General features: G+C 43.9%; 1 protein-coding gene across 2 annotated transcripts; it reads left to right on the top strand.

Annotated features, from left to right (window-relative positions):
• The first annotated feature begins 2,084 nt into the window (after positions 1-2,084).
• On the top strand, positions 2,085-18,595 carry maf1b (MAF1 homolog, negative regulator of RNA polymerase III b). 2 transcript variants are annotated; one of them, XM_064941904.1, is made up of 8 exons: positions 2,085-2,597; positions 3,837-3,925; positions 14,915-15,043; positions 15,274-15,436; positions 16,561-16,682; positions 16,786-16,905; positions 17,265-17,360; positions 17,645-18,595. In XM_064941904.1, the coding sequence occupies exons 2-8, from the start codon at positions 3,843-3,845 to the stop codon at positions 17,649-17,651; spliced, it is 720 nt and encodes a 239-aa protein (XP_064797976.1). In that variant the 5' UTR covers positions 2,085-2,597; positions 3,837-3,842; the 3' UTR covers positions 17,652-18,595. The 2 variants fall into 2 exon arrangements, with proteins under 2 accessions (XP_064797976.1, XP_064797975.1); XM_064941903.1 differs by having other exon boundaries at positions 17,521-18,595.
• Positions 18,596-19,510: the final 915 nt, after the last annotated feature.

Genomic DNA, 19,510 nt, shown 5'->3' with positions numbered 1-19,510 from the left:
TTCTGGAAGAAAACCTGATGGAGTCTGCAAAAGACCTGAGACTGGGACGGAGATTTGTCTTCCAACAAGACAATGATCCAAAACATAAAGCAAAATCTACAATGGAATGGTTCAAAAATAAACATATCCAGGTGTTAGAATGGCCAAGTCAAAGTCCAGACCTGAATCCAATCGAGAATCCGTGGAAAGAACTGAAAACTGCTGTTCACAAATGCTCTCCATCCAACCTCACTGAGCTCGAGCTGTTTTGCAAGGAGGAATGGGAAAACATTTCAGTCTCTCGATGTGCAAAACTGATAGACATACTCCAAGCGACTTACAGCTGTAATCGCAGCAAAAGGTGGCGCTACAAAGTATTAACTTAAGGGGGTTGAATAATTTTGCACGCCCAATTTTTCAGTTTTTGATGTGTTAAAAAAGATTCCAAAATACAGTTTTATATCTTTATGTTTGAAGCCTGAAATGTGGCAAAAGGTCGCAAAGTTCAAGGGGGCCGAATACTTTCGCAAGGCACTGTATATGTATCTGAATATTTTGTATAAAGATAATAATTTTATTGTTGGATTATAGGAGTAAATATGGTAAGCCTGAAACATTCTTCCTTACCTCAAGTTCAACTGTCAGTCAGTTGGAACGCCGGTGCACATTGCATTCATATCATAGGCTTGCAGTTGCTAAAGCTTAATAATGTGTGGTATGATTGTGTGGTAAGATTTCTATGTGTGGTAGTTTATGTGTGGCATGATTGCTAGTTAGCCTATTGCAGATCTAAACAAACAATCCACCTTCCACTATTGTCACTCTGAATGGTGGATAGAGGGCTGGATAGATGAAAAGTTAGCACACAGAGAACACTATGAATGCTGGATAGATGAAAATTTAGCACACACAAGAGTATAGCGCATAATACCCTGACCACACCTCTCGCATCGTGTGCGCCAGCGTTGCAAAATAAATGTAGAAATCTATATTATTCAATTGTTGCACCCACACTGTTAGAAGTCAGTTCTATTTGTGACGCAGATCGCACTGCAAGTCCTGCCTCTCCCATCTCCTCATTGGTTTATAGAAGCAGGTACCCACGTGTCATCTCCTCATTGGTTATACCCATGTGGGTGACTGAAAGTCGAACGGGTCCAGTGGCAGTAATGCACCTAATTTATGAAAGTTGCCAGTCGCAATATTAAGTCAAGAGAAGAAAAAGCCTAGAAGGAGGAGAGATGACCAGAAACGATTCGGTTGACAGTTTTATGTGTGGATTAATTGTCGGAGTAGAGGACCTTGTGCATTTCAGTTAAAATAACAACTCAATGTTTATATCCCAGGACAAATTAGCTAACAACAGCAAGCTCGCTAAATATGACAAATTACCTAGCTAGCTAAATTGACATAAATGTTGAAAGCTTTTCGACCTGTGCCTAAATTAATGTAATTGGGTCAGTTATTTAAATATTTTAACCTGTGTGTTGTGATCGCGTTTGTTGTTGTGGGGGGTGGGGGGGTGGGGGTGCACAATAAAAAATAAAAACACACACAACCCTCCAAAGGAAAAAAAAAGTTTGATAACCCTCCTCTACTTTGGACCACCTCTCCCCCGAATAAATTGCGATCTGTCCCTTACCAGTGATGAAATGATCGGAGCTGACCCTATACTACAAGCTGTGTGGGTTCAGGTCTTGCAGTTTCTTCGCTTTTCTGACAGTTATTGAGTCTTATTTACTTGGTGTTTCATGATTGCAGGTAATCTGTAAAAAAAAAAAAATTCCCTTGTTGTCATTCCTGCCTTGCTACAACAGACAAATACTGCACAGAAATCGACTATGAATCAACTCGTTTTAGGCATTGTTATCATGCAGTTAAGGGTCGCCACTCAGCTTTTGTTGTCGGAAGAATTGATGCCTTTGACTTCCAACAGGGCGTACGTCGCCTGTCAATCTAGAATTATTAAACGACACACCATTTTGACCAATCATAACCATCAGTGGTTTATAAGGACATGTCAGTCAGCCATTCAGAGCACTACAAAGCGACACTCAAAATAAGTAGGTGTGGTCTTTGACAATGAAAATGTATTTCATGGTTTACAGTGGGCGGGGGTTAAATACAGTGGATTTATTACGTTTTCGTCGACACTGTTGTGTGGTTTGCCTTCAAATGATCAGTATTGCTCCTCAAAAATTACACAGAGACTTTGCGAAGTAAACAGAAGCGGTGCAAGGGATCAAGTCGATTCGAAAAGGCGACTTGATCTGACAGAAACTGTAGCAAGCAAGCTAACGTTAGCGTATCTCGGTCAACGTAAATCTGTCAAAGGGATGCCGCTGCAATCCAAGTCAGACGGATTCAGGGGTTCTTTGGATTTGATGTCGTCTAATTTAATCGGCGTAAGAAGTTTTTCGATAAAAACTTTAACGATAAATCAATCTCGTACGAATATCTTTTAAAATTGCTGAAGTTTAGGAACTAACTGCTCTGACAGTCAGTGCTTGCTAGCTAACTTGCATAACAACAACAAATCTGTTGCTCGTCCCCGCCCGCAAAGAGAAACATAAGTGAAATTGGTAAAGACATTTCAAAGAGCGTCGACGTTATCTTTGGTAAGAAGAACGTTTATGTGAAATGTGTAGATTAGATAGCTACTGTAGCCAACTACCTAGCAAGCAGAGGTTTAGTGGGGGATGGGTCAGCTAGACAGATGTATGTATGTATGTATGTTAAGTTTGGTTATAGTTACATGAGAGATGGAGGATACTTAAGTAGGGTGTTTGGTCAGGGTGGATGGGTTGACATAATGCGAACGTCTAGCAACACAGGTTGTAAATTCCAATCTCATCACAGACAACTTTAGCAACATACTACCTTTTTAGCCACTTTAAAATTACTTAGCAATTTTAGCTAACATTTAACCACCTAGCTAGAATTTGTATTATGTATGTATTGCAAATGCGTAACATATTTTGCAAATTCGTGACATAATACGAATTGTAATTCATATCATATGAAATGGGTGATGGGTTCCACAAACTGACAGTGGTGGAAAAAGTACCCAATTGTCATCCTTGAGTAAAAGTAAAGATGCCTTAATAGACAATGACTAAAGTGAAAGTCACCCAGTAAAATCCTACTTGAGTAAAAGTAAAACTAAGTTTGGGTCTTAAATATACTTGCGTATCAAAAGTAAAAGTACAAATCATTTCAAAACCATTTTTTACATTTATGGATAGCCAGGGGCACACTCCAACACCCAGACTTAATTTACAAACAAAGCATTTGTGTTTAAGTTTTCCAGATCAGATGCAGTAGGGATGACCAGGGATTTTCTCTTTTAAGTGTGTGAATTAGACCATTTTCCTGTCCTGCTAAGCATTCAAAATACTATAAGTACTTTTGGGTGTCAGGGAAAATGTATGGAGTAAAAAGTATATTTTTTTCAGGAATGTAGTGAAGTAAATTAAAACATTAAAAAAATATGAATAGTAAAGATATCAAAAAAAAACTACTTCAGTAGTACTTTAAAGTATTTTTACTCAAGTACTTTACACCACTGCAAACTAATACATACCTTACTCCATTTAGTAAAATGTTACTTTTCGTATCTCGGATTTACTTACAGAATAATACAAAATACTCTGAGAGCAGGTTGCATTCACATATTGCTGAAAACCTACTCCACTGGGCTAATTTGCTCAACCTGCCCCTGTCAAGTAGATTAATAACTACACCATAGGGATAACATTTATTTCATACACCCCGTTTTCCCACTAAGGAAGCCGTGAAAAAGTATTCTTAAATGGCTGATGGACTGTCTATTTTAACATTTCCCTTTCCTCTCACAGGCAGCAATGAAACTGTTAGAAAACAGCAGTTTTGAAGCTCTGAGCTCTCAACTCTGTGTTGAAACGGGAGAGTCTCGCATCCTTGGAAGGTAATTACCATAACAGCACTAGACCAGCATCATCAGTCAATAGAATTACCTCATATCTAATCACTTATCACAAAGTGTTTTGTAATGCCCGCTTTACTGTTGCATGACGAACACATACAGTACCATTCAAAAGTTTGGACGCACCTACTCATTCAAGGGTTTTTGTTTCTTTTTTACTATTTTCTACATTGTAGAATAATAGTGAAGACATCAAAACTATGAAATAACACACATGGAATCATGTAGTAACCAAAAAAGTGTTAAACAAATCAAAATATGTTATATTTGAGATTCTTCAAAGTAGCCACCCTTTGCCTTGATGACAGCTTTGCACACTTGCCATTCTCTCAACCAGCTTCATAAGGTAGTCACCGGGAATGCATTTCAATTAACATGTGTGCCTTAAGTTAATTTGTGGAATTTCTTTCCTAAATGCGTTTGAGACAATCAGTTGTGGCAAGATAAGAGGTTGGTATACAGAAGATAGCCCTATTTGGTAAATGACCAAGTCCATATTATGGCAAGAACAGCTCAAATAAGCAAAGAGAAACGACAGTCCATCATTACTTTAAGACATGAAGGTCAATAAATATGGAAAATGTAAATGACTTTTAAAGTTTCTTCAAGTGCAGTCACAAAAACCATCAAGCGCTGTGAAGAAACCGGTTCTCATGACCGCCACAGGAAAGGAAGACCCAGAGTCACCGCTGCTTCAAAGGATAAGTTCATTAGTTACCAGCCTCAGAAATTGCGGCCCAAATCAATGCTTCAGAGTTCAAGTAACAGACACATCTCAACATCAACTGTGTGAATCAGACCTTCGTGGTAAAATTGCTGCAAAGAAACCACTACTAAAGAAAAAGAGACTTGATGGGCCAAGAAACACGGGCAATGGACAATAGACTGGTGAAAATCTGTCCTTTGGTCTGATGACACGGTCTGCGATTTATGTAGAATTCAAGGCACACTTAACCAGCATGGCTACCACAGCATTCTGCAGCAATACGCGATCCCATCTGGTTTGCCCTTTGTCCCGCTATCATTTGTTTTTCAATTGGACAATGACCCAATAAACCTCAAGGCTGTGTAAGGGCTATTTGACCAATAACGAGAGTGATGGAGTGCTGCTTCAGATGACTTGGCCTCCCCAATCACCCGACCTCAACCCAATTGAGATGGTTCGGGATGAGTTGTACCGCAGAGTGAAGGAAAAGCAGCCAACAAATACTCAACGTATTTGGGAACTCCTTCAAGACTGTTGGAAAAGTATTCCAGGTGATGCTATGAAAGCGACCTGTTGCACCCTCTACAACCAATGTGACTATTATTATTTGACCCTGTGGGTCATCTATGAAGGTTTGAATATCTTGGCCATGTAGTGTTATCTCCACCTGGCACAGCCAGAAGAGGACTGGACACCTCTGAGACTGGTTCCTTTTTAGGTTTCTTCCTAGGATCCTGCCTTATCTAAGGAGTTTGTCCGAGCCACTGTGCTTCTGCATTGCTTGCTGTTTGGGCTTTAGGCAACCCTGTTGTTCCTGTGTAGCACTTTTTAGGGCTTCATAAATACATTTGATTGAAGCGGGTTGAGATAATGCCAAGAATGTGCAAAGCTGTCATCAAGGTGAAGGGTAGCTACTTTGACGGATATAAAATATATATATTTTAACACTTGGTTACTACATAATTCCATGTTATTTCATAGTTTGTCTTTACTAATATATTCTACAATGTAGAAAATAGTACAAATAAATAAACTCTTCAATGAGTAGGTGTCCAAACAGTTACTAAATGTGCTGTCCTTTAGTAGGCCTGTGTGTGAACCGCAAGTGCAAGGTGACAGATGGAACTGTAGGCTGCTACTACTACAGGATCAGCTGTTCATGGACCATAACACACCTCTCACCCTACCTCCTCTGTGGATGGTGCATGCATTCTGTGCCTCTCTTCGGGGGTGTATTTCTTATTGGGTTAATAGGCTGTATTTTAAAAAGGCAAGATTAACACTTTGAGGCTCTCTGGGAGCGTCAACAACACCATACAGCCTACGAAGGGTAAAGTCAAAGCTAAGGACACTGCATATGTAAACACAGAGGTAAACAACAAACTGTCAAAATAATATGGTCAACTGAACTCCCACAGAGGTGTGTCTCTGTGCTAAAGATGTGGTGTAGGCTACCTAAAAGGTACCTGAGCAGGACCAGATGAGGCAATATTGGGGTTTAGGAATTGAGCCCTAATCTGTAGTGATTACTGGTAATACGGACTATTTTGCTAAGGAGGTGTAATCTCTCACAAAAAGTATTGATTCCTTAGGATGGTGGATGAGTGTTGTTACGCAATGGGGGTAGATGAACTCAACTGCAGCAGGCATTGAGGTAACAGTAGGAGCAGGGATTTTACAAAGGACTGTAGGTTGTGGAACCAGTCGGAACGGTGCAGGTGACTCCTTTCATGGTTCTGACCCATGGGGGTCTGACCCGGGACAGGGTGTCCTCTAACAGGCCTTTGTGGCTATTTTTATACTGTAATGGAGAGTGGTATGGAGCATACACACACTCACAGCTGGGCACTGATGGTGTTTAGCCTGCTGCTTACTGGATTAGTATGGCCCATGATGGCAGCAGAGGCCAAGCTGGCACAATTTGACTCTGAGGCTGACTTCTTTCCACCCCAATTACAAGCCAAAGTCTGCAATTATTCAGAAATATTCAACTGGACCCATAATGATACAAAACAGAGCATGCAGTCACATGTTTGAGGTTCACATTCTATCATAGTTTTCCATAGAATGACTGTTTCTGGATAAAATGTTTTATTTAACCAGAAAGTCTGTTACAAATAGGCCTACACACACACACAAGCAATTATCCTATATAGCAGGGGTGGGCAAACTTTTTGGCTTGAGGGCCACATCGGGATTTTGAAATCTGCATTTTTTGGGGGGGACCAATTGTTTGTTAAAATCAAAATCAAGTGGTACAGCTGTCTTAAGGCAGTGCTTGAGGCATCACTACAGACCCGGGTTCGATCCCAGGCTGTGTCACAGCTGACAGTGACTGGGAGACCCATGAGGCGGCGCACAATTGGCCCAGCATCGTCCGGGTTAGGAGAGGGTTTGGCAGGCCGTGATTTCCTTGTCCCGTTGCGCTCTAGCGACTCCTGTGGCGGGGCAGGCGCTAGCACACTGACACAGTTGCCAGGTGTACGATGTTTCTTCTGACACGGTGCAGCTAGCTTCTGGGTTAAGCTGGAATTGTGTCAAGAAGCAGTGCGGCTTGGCCGGGTCGTGTTTTGGAGGATGCACGGCTCTCGACCTTCGCCTCTCCCGAGTCCGTACGGGAGTTGCAGCGATGGGACAAGACTATAACTATCAATTGGATACCATGAAATTGGAGAGAGAAAAAGTATTTTAAAAATTGAAGTGATTGAAGTGCCCAGTGGGCACAGCAGCGCCTCTTCAACCTCAGGAGGCTGAAGAAATTCGGCTTGTCACCAAAAGCACTCAAACTTCTACAGATGCATAATTGAGAGCATCCTGTCGGGCTGTATCACCGCCTGGTACGGCAACTGCTCCGCCCACACCCACCTTAAGGCTCTCCGGAGGGTAGTGAGGTCTGCACAACGCATCACCGGGGGCAAACTACCTGCCCTCCAGGACACCTACACCACCCGATGTTACAGGAAGGCCATAAAGATCATCAAGGACAACAACCACCCGAGCCACTGCCTGTTCACCCGGCTATCATCCAGAAGGCGAGGTCAGTACAGGTGATTCAAAGCTGGGACAGAGAAGCTGTTTTTCAGTCTCTATCTCAAGGCCATCAGACTGTTAAACAGCCACCACTAACATTGAGTGGCTGCTGCCAACATACTGACTCAACTCCAGCCACTTTAATAATGGAAATTGATGTAAAAATATCACTAGCCACTTTAAACAATGCTACTTAATATAATGTTTACATACCCTACATTACTCATCTCATATGTATATACTGTACTCTATATCATCTACTGCATCTTTATGTAATACATGTATCACTAGCCACTTTAAACTATACCACTGTTTATATACCCTACATTATTCATCTCATATGTATATACTGTACTCGATACCATCTACTGCATCTTGCCTATGCCGTTCTGTACCATCACTCATTCATATCTTTATGTACATATTCTTTATCCCTTTACACTTGTGTGTGTATAAGGTAGTAGTTTTGGAATTGTTAGGTTAGGTTACTCGTTGGTTATTACTGCATTGTCGGGAACTAGCACAAGCATTTCGCTACACTCGCATTAACATTTACATTACATTTAAGTCATTTAGCAGACGCTCTTATCCAGAGCGACTTACAAATTGGTGAATTCACCTTCTGACATCCAGTGGAACAGCCACTTTACAATAGTGCATCTAAATCATTTAAGGGGGGGGGGTGAGAAGGATTACTTTATCCTATCCTAGGTATTCCTTGAAGAGGTGGGGTTTCAGGTGTCTCCGGAAGGTGGTGATTGACTCCGCTGTCCTGGCGTCGTGAGGGAGTTTGTTCCACCATTGGGGGGCCAGAGCAGCGAACAGTTTTGACTGGGCTGAGCGGGAACTGTACTTCCTCAGTGGTAGGGAGGCGAGCAGGCCAGAGGTGGATGATCGCAGTGCCCTTGTTTGGGTGTAGGGCCTGATCAGAGCCTGGAGGTACTGGGGTGCCGTTCCCCTCACAGCTCCGTAGGCAAGCACCATGGTCTTGTAGCGGATGCGAGCTTCAACTGGAAGCCAGTGGAGAGAGCGGAGGAGCGGGGTGACGTGAGAGAACTTGGGAAGGTTGAACACCAGACGGGCTGCGGCGTTCTGGATGAGTTGTAGGGGTTTAATGGCACAGGCGGGGAGCCCAGCCAACAGCGAGTTGCAGTAATCCAGATGGGAGATGACAAGTGCCTGGATTAGGACCTGTGCCGCTTCCTGTGTGAGGCAGGGTCGTACTCTGCGGATGTTGTAGAGCATGAACCTACAGGAACGGGCCACCGCCTTGATGTTAGTTGAGAACGACAGGGTGTTGTCCAGGATCACGCCAAGGTTCTTAGCGCTCTGGGAGGAGGACACAATGGAGTTGTCAACCGTGATGGCGAGATCATGGAACGGGCAGTCCTTCCCCGGGAGGAGGAGCAGCTCCGTCTTGTCGAGGTTCAGCTTGAGGTGGTGATCCGTCATCCACACTGATATGTCTGCCAGACATGCAGAGATGCGATTCGCCACCTGGTCATCAGAAGGGGGAAAGGAGAAGATTAATTGTGTGTCGTCTGCATAGCAATGATAGGAGAGACCATGTGAGGTTATGACAGAGCCAAGTGACTTGGTGTATAGCGAGAATAGGAGAGGGCCTAGAACAGAGCCCTGGGGGACCCCAGTGGTGAGAGCGCGTGGCGAGGAGACATTCTCGCCACGCCACCTGGTAGGAGCGACCTGTCAGGTAGGACGCAATCCAAGCGTGGGCCGCGCCGGAGATGCCCAACTCGGAGAGGGTGGAGAGGAGGATCTGATGGTTCACAGTATCGAAGGCAGCCGATAGGTCTAGAAGGATGAGAGCAGAGGAGAGAGAGTTAGCTTTAGCAGTGCGGAGCGCCTCCATGATACAGAGAAGAGCAGTCTCAGTTGAATGACTAGTCTTGAAACCTGACTGATTTGGATCAAGAAGGTCATTCTGAGAGAGATAGCGGGAGAGCTGGCCAAGGACGGCACGTTCAAGAGTTTTGGAGAGAAAAGAAAGAAGGGATACTGGTCTGTAGTGGTTGACATCGGAGGGGTCGAGTGTAGGTTTTTTCAGAAGGGGTGCAACTCTCGCTCTCTTGAAGACGGAAGGGACGTAGCCAGCGGTCAGGGATGAGTTGATGAGCGAGGTGAGGTAAGGGAGAAGGTCTCCGGAAATGGTCTGGAGAAGAGAGGAGGGGATAGGGTCAAGCGGGCAGGTTGTTGGGCGGCCGGCCGTCACAAGAAGCGAGATTTCATCTGGAGAGGGGAGAAAGAGGTCAGAGCACAGGGTAGGGCAGTGTGAGCAGAACCAGCGGTGTCATTTGACGTCGACCTTCTTTTCAAAATGGTTGACGAAGTCATCTGCAGAGAGGGAGGAGGGGGGGGGGAGGATTCAGGAGGGAGGAGAAGGAGGCAAAGAGCTTCCTAGGGTTAGAGGCAGATGCTTGGAATTTAGAGTGGTAGAAAGTGGCTTTAGCAGCAGAGACAGAGGAGGAAAATGTAGAGAGGAGGGAGTGAAAGGATGCCAGGTCCGCAGGGAGGCGAGTTTTCCTCCATTTCCGCTCGGCTGCCCGGAGCACTGTTCTGTGAGCTCGCAATGAGTCGTCGAGCCACGGAGCGGGAGGGGAGGACCGAGCCGGCCTGGAGGATAGGGGACATAGAGAGTCAAAGGATGCAGAAAGGGAAGAGAGGAGGGTTGAGGAGGCAGAATCAGGAGATAGGTTGGAGAAGGTATGAGCAGAGGGAAGAGATGATAGGATGGAAGAGGAGAGAGTAGCGGGGGAGAGAGAGCGAAGGTTGGGACGGCGCGATACCATCCGAGTAGGGGCAGTGTGGGAAGTGTTGGATGAGAGCGAGAGGGAAAAGGATACAAGGTAGTGGTCGGAGACTTGGAGGGGAGTTGCAATGAGGTTAGTGGAAGAACAGCATCTAGTAAAGATGAGGTCGAGCGTATTGCCTGCCTTGTGAGTAGGGGGGGGTCAAAAGAGGAGAGGAGTGGAAAGAAGGAGGCAGAGAGGAATGAGTCAAAGGTAGACGTGGGGAGGTTTAAGTCGCCCAGGACTGTGAGAGGTGAGCCGTCCTCAGGAAAGGAGCTTATCAAGGCATCAAGCTCATTGATGAACTCTCCGAGGGAACCTGGAGGGCGATAAATGATAAGGATGTTAAGCTTGAAAGGGCTGGTAACTGTGACAGCATGGAATTCAAAGGAGGCGATAGACAGATGAGAAAGAGAGAATGACCACTTGGGAGAGATGAGGATCCCGGTGCCACCACCCCGCTGACCAGGAGCTCTCGGGGTGTGCGAGAACACGTGGGCGGACGAAGAGAGAGCAGTAGGAGTAGCAGTGTTATCTGTGGTGATCCATGTTTCCGTCAGTGCCAAGAAGTCGAGGGACAGGCTGAGATGAAGTCTGCCTTGTTGGCCGCAGATCGGCAGTTCCAGAGGCTACCGGAGACCTGGAACTCCACGTGGGTCGTGCGCGCTGGGACCACCAGATCAGGGTGGCCGCGGCCACGCGGTGTGGAGCGTTTGTATGGTCTGTGCAGAGAGGAGAGAACAGGGATAGAAAGACACATAGTTGACAGGCTACAGAAGAGGCTACGCTAATGCAAAGGAGATTGGAATGACAAGTGGACTACACGTCTCGAATGTTCAGAAAGTTAAGCTTACGTAGCAAGAATCTTATTGACTAAAATGATTGAAATGATACAGTACTGCTGGAGTAGGCTAGCTGGCAGTGGCTGCGTTGTTGACACTACACTAATCAAGTCGTTCCGTCGAGTGTAATAGTTTCTACAGTGCTGCATTAACATCTGCTAACCATGTGTCAAATAAGATTTGATTTGAAGTAGTTTATTATTATTGTTAAAGGTACTGCATAGGTGTAAACAGATATTTTTGCAAGAGATAGCACTTGTGTAGCAGAAATATGCAGAAAGTAGTTTTAAATGCATTTTATTGAAGGGACACCATTATTCTAACTTTTTTGGCAACATAGTGATATTCTTATACTGAACAATGAGGAATTAAACTACAAAATTATAGTCTTCTCCCATGTTTTTGAACCATTGCCCCCACCCACAAGGTGTATAAACACATTGATACAAAAAAAGGTGTAATTAGCGTAATTAGCACATGTAGGACAGTATGCAAGTGTGTGTGTATGGACTTTGCAGATGTATTTCTCACATGTGCAGCACATAGTATTTGTTTTACAGTCCTACTTTGGGGGGTAGAATTGGCATCTCTTCCTCTTGCCTGCTGCAGCCTCAGGTGGATCAGGACAAGATTCAGCCCCCTAAACAGCTTTCACAAGCTCTGCAGAGGCAGAGGTAGGGTTGATCTTGTTCCATACCACAAAGGCATATTATGAGGACACAATGATGTTATGGAAGATGACCAGGGGCCAGCAGGCAGTCGTCCTCCTGCAGCTGTAAATGCCTATCACCTTGTCCAGGCCTCCCTCCTTTGTTGTAGTTGTAGTCCAGAATGATTAGCGGTCTTCCTGTCCTCATGATCACTTATCTCAGCCGTTTTGTTCAGTGTGCTCAGGAGGACCACATTCTTGTTCCTCTTTGGGAGGTAAAAAACTAGAGTGGTGATGGGGGTGAAGGCAAACTTTGGGAAGGTCTCTCTCCCCCTTGTTGAGGAGTGCAGGGTGGAGCTCAGACTTGTTCTTTCTAACTGTGCCAACCATGGTGATCTTCCTCTTCAGGAGCTGCTGGCTGAGTTCATAAGAAGTGATGAAATTGTCACACGTGACATTGTGCCGCCTCAGTCCATCTGTCACATCAAGCACAACCCGCATCCCCTGGTTCTTCTCCGGGCCTCCACTGGTCAGCTTCCCTGTGTAGACTTGCATCTTCCAAGCGTAGCTGAATTGTGCATCACAGGCCACCCATATCTTGATGCCATACTCTGCTGGCTTGCTGGGCATATACTTCTGTAAAGGACAGCAACCTTTGAACAAAAGAGATTATCAGCAATTAGTATCAATGTCACAGAAAACAATCACAAATCCATGATTTTCCAGCAATACATAATACAATTAACAGTGAAAATCACATTTCAGATATGAAAATAAAAATGTACCTCTGAATGAAACCAGTTGCTCATCCACTGTTACTTCAGGCCCCGGGTTGTAGAGGTATGGCAGATGCTCCACCCACTTCTCCCAGACCTCACTTCTAGCTGCCTGTTTCTCTCATCTTGCACGTCTTGACTCACTGCTACCAAATCGTAGCGTTCGGAAAATCGTCCTTCCACTCGCAGCATCTCGGAGACTACATGTAGCCCTTCGCCTCGGGAGCTATACACAACGGCTAAGATTAGCAGCCCTATGTAGGCACGCAGGTCAATCTCATCCATCCTTTTCCAGTTGTCTCCATATTTACAGAAACTCTTCAAATTTGTGATCTCCAGGAGGATTTATTTTGATGGCTGGTGTGATGAACTTCTAGAATGTTGAGCCGATGTCCTGGGCATGGGCAACTGCATGTCTTGTGGGCCCTGGGGTCATCCTTAAGACATTTTGTGCTGCCATCCTACCCTAGTTGTCATGGTGACAAGGACCAAGTTATATTTTTGTCAAAGAACAGCAAAAATGTCCCTTTCAGCTTGGGGGATTTCTTCCTCATCTGAAGATGATGCATTGTGCTCTGGGTTGTATTATTTCCCATATTCTTCAGATCCCTCCTCCTCTTCTAAATCATTGTTCTCTTGTTCCTCCTGGGTATCTGAAAAAAATCTGATCTGTGACCTGTTGGGCACTGAAACGTGCATTTGACTACAGCAAAGAGAACCTTTTTTATAGCCTCTGACTGCATTCCCATTAGTAAACAATGCTTTCAATAAATGTTAATTTTGTTTTTATTTTGTCTGAACTTGAGTTGTTTTTTCGTGGAGGGGAGATGCTGCACATGCACAATAAAGTTTTTATTTTGTCTGAGTTCAATCAGTAGCACACAGTCTATTTCTGTGTGCGTGTTTGTGGTGTGTAAATTATTTTATAACTGGCTGGTCAAAATGACCCTAAGACAATCTTTGTACCCCAGTGGTGTACAGCTTTCATGGAAATATGAACAAAAGAAAAAGTGAAATATCACCAATGTTGGGGTCACACTAGGAAAAGTCATGATTTCAAGTTGTGAAAATATTATTTAGTGGATTCTCTGCTGTTAAATATAGTGGCGGGTCATTTATTTACCCTTACACAAGGGTTAAGCTAAAGTGTACTGTTAGCGCTAGCTGGCTGGCTCCTTAGCGGAGGTTATTATTCGTTTCCCAGAGCTGTTTGCTTTTCTAGTTAGAGCCTAATGTTAGGAATTGTTGGCACTTTGTTCGTTGTCACATAATGTTAGCTAGTTAAACAACATGTGTACAAGACCCATTGAATATGACCGGTGTCAGTAAATGTCTGCAAAAAAATGTAATGAAATTGTTGCTAGTAGAGCTGGTTAGACTGTTTTTATGTTATCCAGAGGTGAACAAATCATCGGCCACAGTGTCAAGTGTGCGCTCCTAGAGCGAAACGAGATGGGTGGGGCTAAAGCTTTAGAGGGTGTGATCGATGCGGAATGGGTGTAGACAGACAGAGCTCTTCACTAGATACCAAAACATTCAAAGGCCATTTTCTCAAGTGAGTTTACAAAGTTGATCAACTTTCAAGGCAGAATTACTTACCTCAAATGCAGTATATGACATACCATTTTGTATCTCAGTCTCTACTTTTGATCCAATGTAAAAAAAGGTAAACACCATTTCACATTTTGCTACATAAGACCTACTCAATCCAGGTGGTGAGTCCCATTTGTCTGTTAATGGAAACTAGCCAGTCATGTGACACCCACCCACCTGACCTTTGCCCCTTCCTATAATTAGACTGGGCCACAGTCTGTCTGAGCCAGAGTTTGAGTTGCACAACCTCTTCTCTTGCATAGCTACGGTTGGGGGGGAAATAAACATGACCAGACCCTGCACGGCTCCCTCAACCTAGTGCCATTCCATCCACATCCCTCAAATGGAACTCAATGAAACAGACAACCAAGACTTGTTCAAAGCAATAAACACAAAGAAACATACAATGTGGGAGGGCCAGTAGATGAGATACTGTACAGTTTGCATTATTGAATTCGGGACATTAGTTTGAGACAATACCCATGTTCCCCGCAGTCAGTAAATTAATGGAATTCCACTTTTAATACAATGCCAACAGTTTAACTCTGGGTTTTGTCTCTCTCTTTAGGATTGAGAGCTACTCCTGCAAGATGGCTGGTGATGACAAGCACATGTTTAAGCAGTTCTGCCAGGAAGGGGAACCACATGTCCTAGAGGCTCTCTCACCCCCCCAGTCCAGCGCCACGAGCCCACCCCAGTAAGTACCACAGCCACACAATGTTTTCATAACACAGGTCTGATCACTAGGAATGAAACCGATACCAATGTGGAGGGACTACCTGTTTTCCTACAGTGTGCACTAATGAATACTACTCTGTAGATACTGGTGTTGTATCGCACTGTCAGTTGTGGCACGTGAATGGAGAATCTTTTTTACTTCCCAACCAAATAACTCCACTCTCTACTCATCTCCATTGTTTTGCGCAGACTAGGGAAGAGCAGTGAGGATGGTGAGAACCCTCTGAGTGACAAGTGTTGCAGGAAGACATTGTTCTATCTCATCACCACGCTCAACGAGTCATTCAGGCCCGACTACGACTTCAGTGCAGCCCGGGGCCACGAGTTCAGCCGGGAGCCCAGCCTCAACTGGGTCAGTAGCGCTACCTCCGTTCCTCTCATGATTAGACCACATTGGGATGACTTTAAACCAGCTCAATTAAAACAGCCGTTCAAGCCTAATTTCAGAATTGCTCACATATAGATGCTCTGAATCACCCCATGCAAGTCCCGGGAGCACATTGCTACAAAGCCATACACATAAGGGGGAGATGGTGAATTTTCTACAAGGGCCTTATGGAATATCACAAAGCTGTAAGATAGATGTGTCAAGCTCAATTCCTGGGAGGGCCGTGTGTCTGCTGGTTCCTTTTTATCACCTTTCAGTTTGTCTAATTAAGACCTCAACAACCAAGTGACTTATCAATAACCTTTTAATTATAACCTAACTAATAAATCATCTTAATTGATCAAACAAGTACAACGGAGGCCCTTCAGGAATTGAGTTTGACACCGCTGCTGTGAAGGCCTTTGCAGACCGTACGATTTTAGCCGTAGGCTCTGGCAAAGTTCTCGGTGTCAGATTTGTTTTGCCTTTGTCGTGTGGCTAGTGTTACGAGCCGATCTCGGTGACTGACCAATAGGAACATGGCCGGCACAGAGTATGCACACAATAATACGATTATTGTGAATAGTCAAATTTGTATAATAGTTTGATAGAAACTTTTACATGCTTATTTCCCTAATAATCATCTAGTTTAGGCTACCTGATGGGATTTTGAGGAATGCACAAAATCTCCAGTCAAAATGAAACATTCTACCACAGCGACCATGTTATTTTGGGGGAGCTGATTTTGATTCTGAGTTCGGACAAATAAAGTTTTCTATGTGAACTTTTTCTAAGATCTATTCTTTGTTTTTTCAAACTCACTTCACTCGCGCATAAGCATAGACTGAGGCTTTCGCTGCTGGTGTTGGCACATGCCCAGGGGGAAATACACCGCTGCAGTTGACAGCCTGTGTCTGCTGACGTAGCCTCGCAAGCCAATTGCAGACCTGAAGAAAGTCGTACAATCTGGCCAGGTTGATATCAAGATTTTAATTTGGTAACGTCACGTGATAATCGCATAAGTCTGAATCCGACATACAGCAAAGAGGTCTATTCATCTGTAAGGAGAATGAGAAGTTGTAACGATTGTTGACCGTGCCTCAATCCAGGTGACGAATGCAGTAAACGGCAGCCTGTACTCATCAGTTGGAGTGGAGTTCAACTCCCTGGGGCCAGAGCTGTGGAACTTCATCGACCAGGAAATTAGCCTGCAGGAATGTGACATATACAGGTGTGTTGTGTGTGTGTGTGAAGGTACATGTACAGTATGTGTTCTGATTCTTGTTTGCTGCCTGTATATGAAGTATATTTATATGTCCCCTCTTTGTCCTCAGCTACAACCCTGACCTGGACTCAGACCCCTTTGGGGAGGAAGGCAGCCTCTGGTCCTTCAACTACTTCTTCTACAACAAGAGGCTGAAGAGGATTGTATTTTTCACCTGTCGCTCCGTCAGGTGAGCAGCCAGAGCAGACCTCGCTCTGTCTCCATGCGATCTTGACGAAACAAGAGTTTGTTAGTTCTTACAGCCAGTATGAAATAGTTGGTGGCTTGTGGATGAGTTTCTATGGTCCTTCAACTTTGTTATAAAATCAGAAAATCTGTCTCACGTTGCTGGTATGAATTGCTCACACGCAGCAGGAGTTGATTGGGCTTGATGTGCCGATATGGGAGTGTAATCCATTACCAGGAGGATGAAAGGCTAGGGAAGGAGACTGAACAGATCAACTCCAAAAGCAATTTGTCAACCAGAAAAAAACGATGTACCGCTATGATTGAATAAGGAGTCATGATATTTCTGCTTTATTTCCAAAGTGTCCTGAGTGGGTACGGCCGCGGTTGTCCTGACAATGAGTTGGACATGGAGCTGAATGATGATGAGGAGGAGATAGAGGGATTCACCGAGGACAGGTGGGATCGTTTTACTATAGTAAAGTTACTACCGGCTTATACTCTAGTGCACAAATGGGCCTCTGTCTTACATATAGTTTCATCAGTGCATGGGGTTGCATGTGTGTTTTGTCTAGATAGAGACATGATTGACACTACCTTGGTCTCTCCTTGTCTTCAGGTTCCCCAAAGCTCTCTGTGTCTAACGCTCTCCCGATGGAAGACAAGCCCATGCAGGCCGATACATCCTCCCCGTTTCGTTTTCTTTTCATCTGTTTTTTTCCCTCTGTCTCAATGTTTTGTAGAGCCTGACCCAGAGAGCCATTTGCGCATTTAGAGGAAGGATATCCCCGACAAGTGCATGTTTCACATCAGCTGGATCCAAACCATACCATGAAGGACATTTTTGAAATGCTCATGGTTTCTTGTCTCCCTTTTACCATGATTTTTATCCTCCATCATGGTCCCTGACTTAAGAATTGACCCTATGCCTGGTTTATGGTCAGCTAACCCTAACAAGCACATTTTCTTTTATTGAAGATCCCAGCAATCACTAAGTGGAAATGATTAAGTCCACAGTTCAACACCATCATTAAAGGGGAGGGGTTAATTACATCACTGTGTAGGTCCAATCTCACGCTGCCACACTGGTTAAAGGGTGGTACAATGAGAGCCAATCCGATTGTCTATCCAGCTGATTTCCATTTGTGACTGCTTCCTCCGAGGTGTGGCTTTTATGTTCGACAGTGACGTTACTGTGAGAACTGAACTTTCATAGCACTGTGTTTTGAAACATGCAGCATTTGTAATGGAACCTCGTAATATGTTATGTTGAATCTACTGCAAAAATAATCTAATCCAATTTTATCTGTAAAAATGATTGAATATCTACTGCACACAACCTTCTGTGGATGTGAAATTGAGATGGCACTGCCAAAGAGCAATACAACGTATCACTTTCATAAGACTCACGTCTATCAATAACCATATTCACTCTGCATAATGTTCCCTTAGATTACCTCAATCATGTAGTAAAACCTGTACCCATATTCCACTGCTACAATCGAACGCATCCATTTATTTTATGCTCTTTTAAACTTGAAAGGCTTTGGTTTGAAGAGCTACTGAATGCGGGCAGCAAAGTCAGTGATATTTCCAGTAATTGTTCATGTTCTACAGTATTTTTTTAGGTTAAAATACCCTTTTATCTATGACCTGTTTTGATTAAACTGTGAATAAAGTTGTTTGAACCAAAATGTCTTGTCAGAGAGGAGTGGATACAGGCAACATAATTACTAATTAAAATAGTTAACAATAATGACTTGTGTTACAGCAGTACAAGATAAGAGAATGTCTTTACACGTATCTTTTCATAGTTAAAATTGTTCCTATGGACATTGAGTGGAGCCTGACCTTTGCATTAAAGAGACAAGGTGTGGCATCAAACACCTGCACATATTACAACAGCACATTGACCTACAAGACATTGGTTACATTATAACCACTTAATGAATGTGGAAACTACTATTAAAATAAGTCATAAATAGCTGACTTCAGTCTTAAAACAGTATAGCAGGTGGAGACGAGATCTTTGTAGACAGTGTTCATCAGTCTGATGTTCCAGGTGATTCAGTATTTAGGTCTGGTTTACTCTGAGAAAGAGCACTCTTATCCCCCCCAATTATAGCGTCCGCACACGAGCAGTGCTATTGAGGCCTTCTCCATTTTGAAGTAGTCCATTTCTTTCTACGTTGCTGAGTTGGTAAACAAGCTGAAAAGGTGTATATATTGCCATACGGAGTATTTGAACAGGTATAAAGCTAAGGTTTGAGATTTACAGCCAGCTGATTCCTGATGAGCTGAATGGAATTATGTAATCCTTCCTTAACCCATGGAAAGTCCCACCCAGTTGACTACTTAAAAGGATGGTGAAAGTCCTCAATGGCAGTGCCCATGCGAAAACAGGCTTTTGGGCACCAGAGTCCTCTATCATTCTCTATGGGATTAGTGAGCTCTTTATGGCAAAAACAAAATCACATGATGATCCACCTCCACACTGTCTCTTGGGGTAGGCCCAGCAATGCTCAAGCAATTTTATGTCAATCAGGAAAGAGGCAGAGAACAAAAGGCTTCATAACAATGGTAAACTTTCATAAAATTATTGGAATGGC

The sequence above is a fragment of the Oncorhynchus masou genome, chromosome 28, assembly GCF_036934945.1.
Source record: "Oncorhynchus masou masou isolate Uvic2021 chromosome 28, UVic_Omas_1.1, whole genome shotgun sequence".
Taxonomy (NCBI): domain Eukaryota; kingdom Metazoa; phylum Chordata; class Actinopteri; order Salmoniformes; family Salmonidae; genus Oncorhynchus; species Oncorhynchus masou.
This window is presented reverse-complemented; position numbering and strand designations above follow the sequence as displayed.